The 16,914-nt window shown below is 41.1% G+C and overlaps 1 protein-coding gene across 1 annotated transcript in view; it reads right to left on the bottom strand.

The window, feature by feature from the left end:
* Nucleotides 1-15,790: 15,790 nt before the first annotated feature.
* Nucleotides 15,791-16,914, bottom strand: part of LOC308651230 (serine/threonine-protein kinase LMTK2-like) — a gene marked incomplete at its 3' end in the record, with an annotated part of 58,777 nt that continues 57,653 nt past the window's right edge. The window contains exons 5-6 of the mRNA XM_081298180.1: nt 16,212-16,345; nt 15,791-15,863 (exon numbers count right to left, since the gene is read on the bottom strand). Of these exons, the coding sequence (XP_081154306.1) occupies nt 15,791-15,863; nt 16,212-16,345 (207 nt within the window). The remainder of the gene's footprint in view (nt 15,864-16,211; nt 16,346-16,914) is intronic.

The following is a 16,914-nucleotide window of genomic DNA, read 5'->3' as shown; positions in this document are numbered from 1 at the left end:
CACGTCTGTACAAAAACTTGTGTGCAAATATTCATAGCAGCATTACTGGTAATATTTAAAAAGAGAAATACTCAAATATTCACCAACTGATGAGTAAAATGGGGTCCCTTCAATGTAAATTTAATCAGCCATAAGAAGGAATAAAGGTCTAAGCATGAATAACATGGGTGAACCATGAAAACATTATGCTAAGAAGCCAGACTAAAAGATAACATAGTGGATAATTCCACTTCTCTGATGTCCAGAATAGGCAAATCTATGGAGACAGAATGCAGATGAGTGGGTGCCTAGGGCTTGGTGAACTGGCGGGGGGGGGGGGGGGGGGGATGCTAATTGGTACTGACAGGATTTCTTTTGGAAGTGATGAAATGTTTGGAAGTTGATTGTGGTGATAGTTACACAACTCTGACATGTACTAAAAACCCTGAGTTGTATACTTTAAATGGGTGGATCACAGGGTATGCAAATTACATCTCAATAAACTATTAAAATAAAATGAAATAGGTGTCAAATAGAAAAGGCTATCCTTTACCTTTCACGGTGACACACATGATGGTTAACACAACAGCTATAACAACTGCCAGGAGGACCCTGAGGAAGATCAAGTAACTGTTGAGCAGGATTCCACAAGCACATCAAATCTCCTTTGCTGCATGACATGTGAAGTCAAAATGCCAATCCACCTGTCCAGAAATAGGGAGGGTCAGAAATGGAATCGAAAGAGCTGCTTTGTAACACATGATACAAAGAAGTAAAAGGAGGTAATATTTTCCAAAACAAGGTAACCCTGACTATGGAATATAATTTTCATTAATATAAAGACTTACTAAGTCTGCTATTTGAGGAGGCACCCTGGGAGCCTGTGTGCCTTTGACCTGCAATAGCCCCCACTTTTGGAGGTTTGCGGCTTCTGCACTTCTGCCCACCCTACAAAAATAAGACTCCCAAAGTAAGCTAACACCCAGGGGTGTTAACCACTGAGCTACATCCGCAGCCCTTTAGAGATGGTCTAAGTTGTCCAGGCTGGCCTAGAATTGTTGCAGTCCTCCCTTCGTCTCTCCTGAGTCGCTGGAGATTACAGGATTGAGCCACCATGCCCAGCGTGGCCTAAGCTAATTCTTCAGATCAAAATAAAACTAGCATATTGAATGAGAGGGTCTGTACTGGGGTACAGAGAAAATCCTGCCTCTGCCTCACTATCCAAAGAGGACAGGCTGGGGTGAAAAGGGAATCTGGTTTTCCCTAGAGACATTATTACTAGGTACCCAGCTGTGACACCTAACTCTAGCCTATTTTCCATATGCCTAATTTCTAGTGGCCAATGGTTTTGACATTAATGTTCCAATTTGGGAAATTTCCAATCCAAATCCTTCAGTTACAAAGGGGATTCAGGGTTTTTACAGACTTTAGATATTCTCTGGATTCTCATGTGCCTTAGATCCCTGTTACCACTGGGCCCCCAAAAGGAACCGGGAATGTGGGGAACTGCTGGAGGCTTAGCCATTGCTGATATCTGCATGGGAAGATGGTTCTCTGCACTAGATATCCTCTAACCTCAGCCAAGTAGTTGGTTGGCATCACAGGCATGCACTACAAACCAGATGAACATTATCTTTAATAAACTGTTTCCTTGAAAAAAAAAACATACACTAAGTCAATGAAAGAGTATGGCTTTCTTTCTTTTTCACTTTCTAAGTTTATATCATTGTTCTTATTTTATGTCTATTATAGTCTATTTAAATCCATTTCTAGCCACAAGGACGAAAATATAATGTCAGCTGCTGGAAAACTGCTTGATATGACTCAGAAATATGCAACTGGTAAACCAATAAACTACATGTTTGCTAAATTATTAAACAGAAAATTTATACATCTGTGGATTAACAAGATCAACACACATTGAATCTGAACCAAGAGGGAAGGCACTGAACACAGATGCAAACATGTTCATGGTGAGCACTGATAAAACTCAAAAGGAGAAGTCCTCTGGTTTTATAACTATGATTTTATAACTCACTGCAGAATAATTAAAGACAGCAGTGAACAACACAAAGTAATAAGAAGTCTGACCCATCCCTATAGATATTTTAGCAAAAGGCAAGACTGCCCTATTAAAGATTCAAGCCCAGATAAGAAGCGGAACTGGGGGACTGGAATTTAGCACAGTAGTTGAGTGCTTGTGTTTTTCATCAGTTTTGTGCTATCAGGTCGCCATGTCTACACAAAATAATAGGGAAATGATCTCTGAAAAACCTGGCCCTAAAAACTACAAAGTTCCTGGAAAGCAGATCACATTTCTTGTTTTGAAATCCCTTTCCCCTTCAGAATCTACTTTTTCAGAACCATATTATTCTTTGCCCACACCCTTTGCAAGTGGACTTCATGCACCTGTGGCGCTCCCCACTGGTTCCACACTCGGGAACAACACACATATGCGGAGCCATTCCGCTTCTTGAGAAATTCTGCCACCCCCAGCTCAAGAAGGGCAAGGAAGGGCATTATTTCCTACTTCTGTCTTGCAGGGCAGGAGCTCTGCTCTCCCGAAAAGTGGGAACCATGCAAGTGCACCTGGCTCTGTTGTGGTGTGAACTGATAAATACAATCAATAGGAGTGTAAATTAGATTACATATTAGTTTAAAAATACAGCTTATAGATATAAGAGTTTGATAAGTGAGATAAGACAATTATGAAGCAAGAACTGTCATAGACAGGCCTAAGACTCCATTTTGCTGCCTTCTATAAAAAACTGTTACAAAAGCTGTTTTCTTATAAAAATTGTTTTTCTGTACTTTGTACCCCACAAATTGTACCCTAATCAGGATGCAGTGGTAGTCATGGTGAGCTACATCCTGGGTCTGAGTACACTTGTGGGTCTATATGCGAAAACTGAAAAATAAATATTTGAAAAAATTCTCTCTCTAAAAAAAAAAAAAAAATCCTGTCTGTAACTATTAACAGTCACTCATTTCTCCCAGTTCACCCAGCCCTAGGCATCCACTCGTCTGCATTCTGTCTCCACAGAGTTCCCTACTCTGAACCTCATATAAGTGGACTTTTGGTCTGGATTCTTAGCAAAATGTTTTCATGGTTCATTCATGTTATATGTTCAGTACTTCATTTCTTCTATGGCTGAATAAGGTTACACTGAAGGGATAGACTACATTTATTCACTTGATACCAATAATGCTGCTGCTATGAATATTTGCACACAAGGTTTTGTACAGACATGTTTTCATTTCTCTCAGGTATGCACCTGGGAGTGGAGTTGCTGGGTCATGTGGTAACTCAACGTTTAACCTTTTTAGGAACTGCCAGACTTCTGAGCAGATGTTCCTTTTACTTTCCCAACAGCAAGGTAGAAGGGTTCTAATTTCTCATCTTCGCCAACACATTATTCTCAGACTTTCTGATTATATGCATCCTAGTGAGCAGGAAATGGCATCCCGTGGTTTTGATTTGCATTTCTTTGGTAACTAATGGCATTGACCATCCTTTTGTGTGCTTACTGGCCATATCACTTTTTTTATATCACTTTTGGAGAATTGTCTACTTCTGTAAAAGTGTAAACAAGTTTATTTTTTCTTTTCTCAATGAGTTAGAGTTATGCTGATTCTAAGCACTCCCTTTTTTTTTTCCTTTTTGGATCTGGGGATCGAACCCAGGGCCTTACACATGTTAACAACAGTCTACCAATGAACTACACCCCCAGCCCCTCCAGCTATTCCTTATGATAATTTTCCCTATAAACTAGAGATTTCTGCAATCATTTCTTTGGAAATATCTCTGGAAATGTTGGAATCTTCTCTGATTGCTGTGGTTCCCCGTGAGCTGAGCATTCTGTGATTAAAAATATACGTAGGAAATTTTTTAAATTGACCAGGCAGAAGGGCTGCATAACAAGTCACCATCCAAAGGATTTGAGGATTTTTTTGTCTTGAGTCAGGATGAAGGAAGATGCTTATCAATTGTGGGTGGAAAACTGGAAGGTTAATAATACAAGGGATGATAGAGTGCAGGTCCTGACATGATGCCAGCACCATCACACTCCTGGTCAGAGTCCAGGAGTCCTCTGCAGGTCATGCAGGTGTTGTGGGTTGCCTGTCCCACAACCTCCTCCAAACAGAGCCCTGCTTTGTTTAGTCCACCCCAGCCCTCAACACCAAGGATGTCAGAAAAGTTGGCATGAGCCCAGCTCACACAGTCCTCACATATGGGTGACTGGTTCAGGAGTGGATATGGGACCCAGTGTGGGCCACTGAAAATCAGGAGCATGTGCTGGAAGTTTCTGTGGAAGTGCTTCCTTGCTGCTCTGGGAGAGATCAGGATGGCTATGTAGTGTGCTGCTGCTTGTCCACTCCTCCACCGAGGAGGTGAGGCTATGAGAATCCTGATGCCCATTCACTTCTCACAACCGGCCCCCCTGTACAGGTCCTTCCTACCTTTAGATTGAGTAACTTATAGCTAGAGGTATCCCAACTGAACTAAAAGCAATATTTCATAAACACATGTCAGTTTACCAATTTGTTGCAAATAATTGGTATTGAATGCCTTATTAAAAACATGATGTAAATTTCCATGAAGAATACCATAAATTTCAAACTAAAAATCTTCCTGAGAGCAAAGGAAACAATCAAGAATGTGAAGAGAGGGGCTGGAGGTGGGGCTCAGTGGTAGAGCGCCCCCTAGCATGGGTGAGGCCCTGGGTTCGATCCTCAGCACCACATAAAATAAATACATAAAAATCAAGGTATTGTGTCCAACTACAACTAAAAAATAAATATTAAATAAGAAAATAAAAAAATAATGTAAAGAGAGAGCCTACAGAAAAGGAGAAAATCTTTCCCTTCTGCACCTCTGATAGAGTATTAATCTCCAGTATATATAAAGAATTCAAAAGGGGCTGGGGTTGTGGTTCAGGGGTAGAGCGCTTGCCTCGCACATGCGAGGCACTAGGTTCAATCCTCAGCACCATATAAAAATAAATAAACAAAATAAAGGTATTGTGTCCATCTACAACTAAGAAAATTTTTTAAAAAAATAAAGAATTCAAAAACGTTAACACCAGCAAACAAATAACCCAATCATTAAATGGGCGAAGGAACTTTTGTGAAGTGAATAGATACTTCACAGAAGAAGAAGTATGATCAATCAACAAACAGATGAAAAAAGTCAATGTCTCTAACAATTAGAGAAATGCAAATTAAAACTATACTGAGATTTCATTGCACTCCAGTCAGAATGGCAATTATCAAGAGTACAAGTGGGCTGGGGCTGGGGCTCAGCGGTAGTGCACTTGCCTGGCATGTGGCACTGGGTTCGATTCTCAGCACCACATATAAATAAATAAAAGTCTATCAACAACTAAAAAAAATTTTTTTTAAAGAGTACAAGTAAAAATAAATATTCGTGAGAATGTGGAGAAAAAGGTACACACATATATTGTTGGTGGGACTGCAAATTGGCACAACCACTCTGGAAAGCAGTATAGAGATTCCTCAGAAAACTTGGAATGGAACCACCATTTGATAACCACCAGTTATCCCATTCCTCAGCATATACCCAAAGGACTTAAGCCCATATACTATAGTGATATGGCCACATCAATGTTTATACCAGCTCAATTGACAAGAGCTAAGCTGTGGAACCAACCTAGATGCCCATCAACAGATGAATGGAGAAAGAAAATGTGGTATATATACAAAATGGAATATTACTCAGCCATAAAGAAGAATGAAATTATGTCATTTCCTGGTAAATGGATGAACTAGAGACTATCATGATAAGTAAAATAAGCCAATCCCTCCCAAAAAACAAAGGCCAAATGTTCTTTCTGTTATTCAGATGCTCTAACACAATAAGATGGTGGGGAATAGAAGTCTAATCACTGGATTAGACAAAGAGGGATGAAAGGAAGGGAGGAGGTAAAAAAAAATACTTGGGAATCAACCTAACAAAAGAGGTGAAAGACTTATACAATGAAAACTACAGAACCTTAAAGAGAGAAATAGAAGAAGATCTTAGAAGATGGAAAAATATACCCTGTTCATGGATAGGCAGAAGTAACATCATCAAAATGGCGATATTACCAAAAGTTCTCTATAGGTTTAATGCAATGCCAATCAAAATCCCAATGACATTTCTTGTAGAAATAGAGAAAGCAATCATGAAATTCATATGGAAAAATAAAAGACCCAGAATAGCAAAAACAATGCTAAGCAGGAAGTGTGAATCAGGTGGTATAGCGATACCAGACTTCAAACTATACTACAGAGCAATAGTAACAAAAACAACATGGTACTGGTACCAAAACAGGTGGGTGGACCAATGGTACAGAATAGAGGACACAGAAACCAATCCACAAAACTACAACTATCTTATATTTGATAAAGGGGCTAAAAGCATGCAATGGAGGAAGGATAGCATCTTCAACAAATGGTGCTGGGAAAACTGGAAATCCATATGCAACAAAATGAAACTGAATCCCTTTCTCTCGCCATGCACAAAAGTTAACTCAAAATGGATCAAGGAGCTTGATATCAAATCAGAGACACGGCGTCTGATAGAAGAAAAAGTTGGCTACGATCTACATACTGTGGGGTCGGGCTCCAAATTCCTCAATAGGACACCCATAGCACAAGAGTTAATAACTAGAATCAACAAATGGGACTTACTCAAACTAAAAAGTTTTTTCTCAGCAAAAGACACAACAAGAGAGGTAAATAGGGAGCCTACATCCTGGGAACAAATCCTTACTCCTCACACTTCAGATAGAGCCCTAATATCCAGAGTATACAAAGAACTCAAAAAATTAGACAATAAGATAACAAATAACCCAATCAACAAATGGGCCAAGGACCTGAACAGACACTTCTCAGAGGAGGACATACAATCAATCAACAAGTACATGAAAAAATGCTCACCATCTCTAGCAGTCAGAGAAATGCAAATCAAAACCACCCTAAGATACCATCTCACTCCAGTAAGATTGGCAGCCATTATGAAGTCAAACAACAACAAGTGCTGGCGAGGATGTGGGGAAAAGGGTACACTTGTACATTGTTGGTGGGACTGCAAATTGGTGCAGCCAATTTGGAAAGCAGTATGGAGATTTCTTGGAAAGCTGGGAATGGAACCACCATTTGACCCAGCTATTTCCCTTCTCGGTCTATTCCCTAAAGACCTAAAAAGAGCATGCTACAGGGACACTGCTACATCAATGTTCATAGCAGCACAATTCACAATAGCAAGACTGTGGAAGTAACCTAGATGCCCTTCAATAGACGAATGGATAAAAAAAAAATGTGGCATTTATACACAATGGAGTATTACTCTGCATTAAAAAATGACAAAATCATAGAATTTGGAGGGAAATGGATGGCATTAGAGCAGATTATGCTAAGTGAAGCTAGCCAATCCCTAAAAAACAAATGCCAAATGTCTTCTTTGATATAAGGAGAAAAACTAAGAACAGAGTAGGGACGAAGAGCATGAGAAGAAGATTAACATTAAACAGGGATGAGAGGTGGGAGGGAAAGGGAGAGAGAAGGGAAATTGCATGGAAATGGAAGGAGACCCTCAGGGTTATGCAAAATTACATACAAGAGGAAGTGAGGGGAAAGGGAAAAATAATACAAGGGGGAGAAATGAATTACAGTAGAGGGGGTAGAGAGAGAAGAGGGGAGGGGAGGGGAGGGGAGGGGAGGGGAGGGGGATAGTAGAGGATAGGAAAGGCAGCGGAATACAACAGACACGAGTATGGCAATATGTAGATCAATGGAAGTGTAACTGATGTGATTCTGCAATCTGTATACGGGGTAAAAATGGGAGTTCATAACCCACTTGAATCAAAGTGTGAAATATGATATATCAAGAACTATGTAATGTTTTGAACAACCAACAATAAAAACAATTTAAAAAAAAAGAAAGGAAGGGAGGAGGCAATGAGGGTGAGAATAGGAAAGACAGTAAAATGTATCAAACATAATTTTCCTGTGTTCACAAAGGAATACATAACCAATATAACTCCACATCTTCTCCAACCACAGAATGGGAAGTTATATTCCATGTATGTATAATATGTCAAAATGCATCCTACCATCATGTATAACTAAAAAGAACAACAACAGAAAAGAACAGCATGAAAAAGGTAAGAAGCAAACAAACAAAAAATCCAGGTATGGAAAAAGTATTTGTAACGCCTTAAATGAAGAAGCTGTCTCCTCAGTATATAAGGACTTCTACCCTAGGAAGAGAACCCACAGGCAGGAGAAAGACAGGCAGACAATATGAGCAGGAAGAAAACAAATGACTTTCAAATGTATAAAATGTTTAGCTTCAATTACGAAATAAAATCTGTTAGTACATTGCACTGGTGAGGCTGGGTAGAAATAGGCAGCTGTTTATTTTTTTTTCCCCAATGACAGAGGTGGAACCCGGGCCCTTGCATGCCAGGCAAGTTCTCTGCCATGAGCCAGGTCCCCAGCCCTCAGGCAGCTCATTTTGTTGGTGAGAAAGTAAATTAACTGAATCCCTTGGGATTGTAGACACTCATTTTTTTCCTATATATTTGACGTGTGCAAAGGAGCTCTTGTAGGGATCTTCATCATGGTGCTGTTCCTAGAAATAAAACATCAGAAAACACTATGTGTGTCCAAAGGTCATTGATTAGGTGAACCTACTTCATCCATTTCATGGTCTGCTGTGCACCTTTACGTGAGACAGTGATTCCTGGATATGGATTTGTGGCAGGCCCCTCCCCTGTGCCTCTGATAGTGCCCAGCCCAGGGCAGACTAGCCCAGAACCACTGCTGACCTCTGCCCTTAGGCTGCTGGCGCTGAAACAGGTTGCACAGTGGTGGGGGGAGAAAGAAAGAGAAAATAAGTTGTGAACAGTAAAGGGTGATTTCGTGTGGGCTGAGGTACAGGACATCATATGTCATTTGCTGGTCTTCTAAACAGAATATAATATGTATTGCTTATGTACAGACTGATCCTGGAAAGGGACACAGCCACTAGTAAGAAGTATCTAGTGAAGGTAACTGAGGGCTAGGGGTTCAGGGAAGGGAGGAAGTCCTAAAATTTAATGTATTGTTATTATCATCACCACTGTTCTGTGGTATTTTGTATGGAACCCAGGACATTGTGCAAGTGTTCTACCACTGAGCTACACTTCAGCCCTAAAATTGAGTTTTTACCTACTTGAACTATTTGCACTTTTTAACCTTCAGTTGCATTACATGCACCAAATCAGTGACGGTTTTTTTCTTATAAACTTTACTTTCAGGTCTGCTTTTTTAAAATAATTAACACATTGGTAAATCTTATTCTTGGCTTGTGTATATATTCTATTGAACCTATGTTTCATTAGTCACGTCTTAATAATTAATCCATCGTTGGAGCATAAATTCAATGTAATTAGCCTTGCCCTGATATTCCTCTATAAAAGAAGTATCAAAAGTTGTAGAGGAAGCGTTTGGAACAAATATAATTCTGTTATCTGTATTCAAAAAAATTGATCCTCAGGGATGGGATTGTGACTCAGCGGTGGAGAGTTTGTCTAGCACGTGCAAGGCCCTGGGTTCAATCCTCAGTGCCACATAAAAATAAATAAAATAAGGGTATTGTGTCCAACTACAACTAAAAAATAAATATTTTTTTAAAAAGACTGACCCTCTTTTTCTTGTTTGTTGTGAACACTTCTTATATTATCGCAGTCATTTCTTTTTCTATTATTTTTGTGCTTCTGTGTGTGCATGTGTGCATGGCCCTCAGGATTGAACCCAGAGGCGCTCTACCACTGAGTCATATTCCCAAGCCTTTTTATTTTTTATTTTTTATTTTGAGATAGGGTCTCTTTAAGATGGTGAGGCTGGCCTTGAACTTGCAATCCTCCTGCCTCAGCCTCACAAGTCGCTGGGTTTATAGGCATCTGCCACTCGTCCTGGCTCTTTTTTGATTTGAGAACCCTCCAGATGAAACCCTGTAGGTTTACCAGGCCCTGAGTGTGAGGTTTAACTGGAGACACCCATTCTCATTGCTACCATGTGTTCACAGAAAAGGCCCTTGACAAATGAGGGCAGCCGTTCTCCATGTTTGGCTTTGGAGATGAGATGCCTCCTTCTTCTCCTCTGCCTTTGAGCCTCAGGAGCTCTTGCTTATTTCCAGCCAGAGAAGATTGCTGCAGTGACCAAAAGCATCCACAATTTTGTGACACAGGCCTTTTCATTGCTCAGCCATCAGTGGCTGTACCTGATGCAGGGCCATAGGTCACTCGAGGAAGACGAGTGAGGACATTGCAACACAACTGTCCTTCTTGGTAGTGGGTCATCACATCATCCTGGTGTGCCCATGAGGAAGGAGCTATCCAGTTCTTTCTGCCGCTTACAAACCCATCATCTTGGCCATGATGATGGTGCAGAAAGTAAAAACCTTCAAAAGTAGGCCCTAGTTATGGTCTGGGTTCTCACCCGTTAATTATGTTAATGACAGCAGCTGCTGTGTACCAAGGCCTACCATTACCAGCTGCTCTGCCTGTGTCCCCCAAGCCTTATGACCTAGCAGAGCGGCAGTTGCCAATGAAGCCATGTACTTGTCCCAGGATGACAGAGCAGTGTTCAGGGTGGGATGGAGTGCATCAGGGCCCAGCCACATGGCCAACCACCTACTGCAGCCCCTAGCCACTTGGCAAGCAGATGTCCCAGGGACTATACATCCACACAGACCACAGCTCTCCAGAGCCTGCTATGTCAGCATGGGCTTGCAGCATGGGCAACAGCAAGGAAAGCCAGAGCATGCTAATCTGTCACCCCACTGCAGCTTGGCTCTGGCCCAGTACAGGTACCCTCTCCACACAGGGCTGCAGTTCTGAACACCTGGGCATCCAGGATCCACTAACTTCAATCTCCTGAGAAGCTGGGATTGCAGGCCAGTAGTGAGAAAACAGAAGTAAGGCAGACCTGAATAGAAATTCAGTCTCAAGAGTAGGAAGGGCAGCAGAATAAAATAGACACTAGTATTGCTGTATGTATGTATGTGACTGTATAACCAATGTGATTCTGTAACCTGTACACTCAGAAAAATGAGAAATTATACCCCATTTGATTCAAATGTATGATATGTCAAGATCATTGTACTGTCATGTGTAACTAAAAAAAAAAAAGAGTTAGCCAGTAGCATTGGTATTTTTCCAAAACTGATTTGCATAAATTTCATCCAGTGTGTTCACCCAAATGCTGTATAAATCCTTAGACTAGCACACTCCCAAGCAGCAACCCTGTTGGGTCTCCTCTTGCCCTGTGGGAGTTCTGCTTCTGTTCACACTTGAATATATCCTGCTCTTGCACTCACTTATCCTCATCTGTGGTTTTCATTCTTCAAATTCATGACAAAGAATCCAGAAAGAAGAAATTTGCAGTGAGCTGTGGGGTCTGCTGCAATACTAAGGGCATAGCCCACCACTGAGAGCTGCCACTCTTAACACCACTCAGTGGGAGTTAAGAAGAAATGAGATTTTTTGGCTTCAGAAGCCTGTAACTCACAAAAATCCCACCTTCCAGTAGAAGCAGAGAAACTCTCGCTTCATCACTATGTTTCAGACAGGGAAACTGAGGCCCAGAGACATGAAGTAACTTAGCTACCATGGCCCAGGTGGCAGGCCAAAGGGCCTGATTCAAACTTCATACCCCATAATGGAACCCCAAATCCTAGCATATTTGTGGAGTTCTACACAAATCTTCTAGAGGCAAATAGAGCATGGGATGTGTCTTCCATTTTCCCCTGGGTTTAAACTAATTTAAACTGGTTCCTTTCCCGTGGTGCCTTTCCTCATTTCTATGTGAAATACATGATGAGAGAGTAAACAGTCTCTGGCCTCCAACACATTTTTTTATGTAGGAAGTAAAATTAAAAGTATCCATGGACAGCCACCACCTACAAATTTCTATTTGGCTTTTGGGTCAGTACTGTCTTCTCTCACGGAACCACTCCAAACTGCACTGCAAATGATCACGTACGCACATGCAGACAGACACACTCATTGGAGACACGCCCTCCCATCCCTTACAGACTGAGCCCAGAGGCCTTGTGCTCTGGCTTCCGGCTGCCCCTCGGTTCTCTTCCCCGGCTTGCTGCTATGTACCTTCTATGTCAGTTAAACTAGACTACTGAGAGCTCCCTCAACTCCCTTTCCTTCAGTTCCTCCCTGACACATGTCCTCTCACTACTGCATTCTCCAGCAGCTTCCTAATCTCCCCATCCTCTAATTTATGCTCATTTAGGATCACTAAAATGCCACCTCCTTCTGAAAACCCCAGACCATATTCATTTCGTTGGCATAAATGAGCACACATGGTGTTTGTGCCTGGGTTCAAACTGCTCCTTGCATTAGTGACTGACACAGAGAAACAGCCACTCTAAGCCTCAGTATTCTGCTCTGTAAAAGGGGTTAATAGCTGCACCATCCTCATGGCTCACAGGGTTATTTCTGAGAATAATCAAATAAGTATTCACAGACTGTTTTATGTAGTAATCATCCTGCCAAACATGGCTATGTTTTAACTCTCCTGCTGGAGCATTAGCTGAGAATGTAGCTTTGATTTTAAATACATTTCCCTATCTCTCACCTTCTCTATACTTGAACTTTGCAGACTATGTAAGTGCAACCAGTGAATACTTATCCTAGGAAGTTTATGTGCCTTTAACTTACTAATCCAAAAAAGCAGGAAAATTAAAACTCCAAAAGGAAACTGAGGTCCACCCCTAATTGTCTTCATTATCACCATGGCCATCATCATCTCCTCTCCCACTTCTTTCCCCAGTGTGTCATCAGGCTGGACATGACACCAAGCGCTCCATGACTTCATTACTCTACATCAATCTGGAGAATTTGGCATTGGCATTATCAGTCCACTAGTGAAGACAGAGGCCTAGCCTGCCCGCCCCTTGCCCATCCCCCCTCACAGAGCATCACAGGTGTCCATGACACTAGAACTGCACAGCCTGAAGGGGAGTCCTCGTTTCCATCAGGAAAACAAAGTGATGTTAGAGTTCTAGTTCTTCTCCTCATTTAACACCACTGTATGCCAGGCACTGTCTGTAGCTTTAATCTGAACTTAAATGAATTAAAAGTAAACACACACATATTGCCATGTATGTATTTTTTCCTTCAAGACCCATCTTGACAATAGTAAATATTAAAAGGAATCTTTAAGAGTATAAAGATTTGACACACAAATTAAGGAAAACCCCCAATAACTGGATAAAAAGCAGCCAGACCAGGGATGGGGTTGCGGCTCAGAGGTAGAGCACTTGCCTAGCACATGTTGAGACACTAGGTTTGCTCCTCGGCACCACAAAAATAAATAAATAAATAAAATAAAAATATTGTCTCCATCTACAAAAATAAATAAATAAATAAATAAATAAAACAAAATAAAAAAATAGCCAGACCAGAGGTAGAGCTCCCTGATTGGTGACAAGGTAAGCATTACCAATATGGACACACAGGGTACAATCTATTAAAATAAACAAACAAACAACAACAACAAAAAAAAACCACATAAAAAGACACTTAACTAAGGGTCTTTTTTCCCCAGTATTAGGGACTGAACCCGGGATGCTCTACCACTAAGCTACATTCCCAGCCCTTTTATTTTGAGATAGAGTCTTGCCAAGTTGCTGAGGCTGGACTCAAACTTGGGATCCTCCTGCCTCAGCCTCCTGAGTCACTAGGATTACTGGTGTGTGCCAACTCATTGGGCTACCAAGGGCTTATTTATTGTGCCCCTATAATGCTTGATTACCTTACACTCTGGTGGATGGAAAACTTAGTGACCTCAGTGTTCTTAGCAAAAAGTACCTTGAACTTTAGAACAAGACATACTCTGAAGAAGCTCTTTGGTGCACTGACATCACCCAGGACCTACCTCCTCAAGGCCTCCGGCTACCAGAGCCAGCACAAGGGCAATGTCCCCTGATGGAGACTTCCCACTAAGCCCATTGCAGTGACCTGATGGCATCTTACTGCTCAGGAAGAGGACACAGGCAGAAGACGGTGGTCTTGGGTTCTAGGCTACCGTTGGGGTGGGCCACTCAGAAACACAGGCTGCCTGGAACCCAGCCATAAGGCTCTTCTCAAACATTACAGAAAAACAAAACTTAACCAGGGCGATCGACCCAATCAGTTCCCAATGAGTGACAACCCTGGATTGGACAGGTGGGCTGCTCTACTTCAACCCAATCAACACAGCAACTCAACCAATAAATATTCTAAATCCCAACTTTAAATACGCCATATAATAGGCTACTCACACAAAAAAAGAACTTAAAACATAAAATCCTGACCCACACAAACTTTTACATAAAATAAGGGCTACTTTTAAAACATCTGTCAATGATATTTGAAAAATCTGTCAATGCTTTCAAGGATTTTCTTTTTTCTTTACCTTGAGCTTTTGTTTGTATTTGAATAAAGCCCAAATCATGTGATTTAATTTATCATCTTAGTTTTTAAAGTCCACAAATTCTAAATTAGGTAAAACTTTAACTCAAGGAAACTCACAAGAAAATACGATTTACACTGACACTTTGGCTAATTTTTAAAATATACTAGTGAAAGGTACTTGGGCTTTATAAACACAATTTCTAGCTGTCTTTGGTAACTTTAAGCTGCCGATTCTGATTTTTTTTTTTAAATATTTATTTTTTAGTTTTAGGTGTACACACTATCTTTATTTTTTTACTTTTATGTGGTGTTGAGGATCGAACCCAGTGCCCCGCGCATGCCAGGTGAGTGTGCTACCACTTGAGCCACATCCCCAGCCCCAATTCTGATTTTTAAATGTTATCTTCTCCAAAATTTAAAAAATCCCTAAGGCAAATGTTAGGCAATAATCATCTGTATTTGACAAAAGACTAACAATAAAAATCATGCTAGATATTAACATGTTATAAAAGATTCAAAGACTAAATACAAGATTTCTCCATTATCACATGAACAGGTATTTACATTTTAAGTTCTATGTAAGGAATTCTACCTTGGGCCTGAAGAAACCCATAACCTTTTAGGTCTTTTAAGAACACTTTATGAGAACGACTTGTTCATTACTGCAAGTCAAATAACATGCAGATGTGTAGGAAAAAGATTAGCTTCCGTTTTTTTCCCCACTATGAAGCGGGTAACTTTTCTAAGCCTGTCCATACACTCCTAACAAGTGCAACCAGGTCTTACTTTAAAAAGTTATAGTCATACTATGAATGTATTAATCTGTAATCTGTTGTTGTTTTTTTTTTTTAATACAATACTTCACAGACACCTCCCTCAAGTCAAGACACAGGTATTCCCTTTCAGGTCTTTGGGTTATTAAGAGCTACATGATTTAGTCAGCCAACTAATGAGATCATCCTGGTTTCCCCAGATATCTAAGAAATTAAATTGTCTTTTAAACATAAATCTGAGGTCAAAAGCCTGGAAGATAATAAGTAGAAATCTCTTTTGGGGTTCACCGAACAGAGTCCATGTGATATAGAACTCAAAACCCTTGGCTGTTTTCATTATGAAAACCACCAACAATGACCTGAACAAAATACAAAGTGCAGAGGTTATTTCATGCAGTCCTTGAAAGATTTCAACAGAAATACTACTTGGATCATTGCACTGCCCAAACTGCTTGTGACCACCTCTACCCTGGACACGAGGACAGGCCCCCAGATCCAAGCCCTTGACACCCTTGCTTCTGAGCTGGCACCTGTAAGCCAACCGTTTAGCTGGCCAGAAGCCAATACTGTGACCTTCTATGAAAAGATGCTGCTGGCCTTGCGCTGGGGTGTGAACCAGGACACAGTGTCTAGTAGTACAATCAGATGCCTAGAGGTGACATGAAAAAGACACAGCAAGCAGGATGTCACCAGGGAGACTAGGCCTGTTTACTCCCTACTCTGCGGCATGTACGCATTTTAAACTCTTTGAAATTCTGGAAATAATTTCTAGATCTTAAGCTGTATTAAGACGTTTTATTCACTAGTATTGGTTTAAATAAAACCCAACTCAACCTTTACCTGGACACTGGGAAGAACTACTTCTACTTGTTTAAGCCAAGGATTCACTCCACAACCTGTGCTCCTAAAGGTTCCTTAGTGCCTTTTCACAAACTGCACAGCCTCTATGGACACAACACTAGTGATGCATGAGGCACCTGTGCCCAGCCATACCCACCTGTGCAGGAAATGCAGCTTGTGCATGGCTGCCAGCCCCGCAGCGATCTCGCAGGCCATCCTCTGCAGCAGCATGGTCTGTGAGTCCCCCCGCACGTGCTCTTGCTCATTGCGCAGGTAAGCTTTTAGATCGCCCTGCAAAAAACCAGTGCATGTAAGTGTCAAAGTGGATCATCAAACAAACTAGTCTCTGGACATATGCCTTAGTGGCCACTCATTATCAAGTCACTTACCAAGAGCTACTTGGGTTTGCACTTAATAAAGAATCTGGAACTAAAAAAATTTTGAATTAAAAAAGTACTTATATCCCAGCATTTCTAAAAGTATAGGACATTGTTATGCTCTTAAGGCCAGTCTAAGATTTTTTATATATAAACATATAAAACAAAACAGTATATAAAATATAAATCTGTAATTATGCAAAACGTAAACTAAGTGCAGTGCAGAAGTCTAGAAATTTTCAGAGAACCAAGAGGTGATGTGGAGGATGAAAGAAAGGGTGTCACTTGAACTGCCTGACTAGGAGACAGGTGGTCAGTGAGCCCTTCATTATGAAGGCTCCTTGGCTACCTCCAAAGCACCAGTGAGCAATAGAGGAGAGAAGGAGATGAAGATGGGGAGAGAAGGGGAAGCCTGCTCAGCGCAGGAGACACTATGCAGGTCTCCCCCAGCTTCCTTCCCTAGGGCCCTGTGCTGCCCAGAGA

This window comes from Spermophilus citellus, assembly GCF_964194105.1.
Source record: "Spermophilus citellus genome assembly, chromosome: 6".
Lineage (NCBI taxonomy): Eukaryota > Metazoa > Chordata > Mammalia > Rodentia > Sciuridae > Spermophilus > Spermophilus citellus.
Note: the sequence above shows the minus strand (reverse complement) of the source record. Positions and strands in the feature narration are given on the sequence as shown.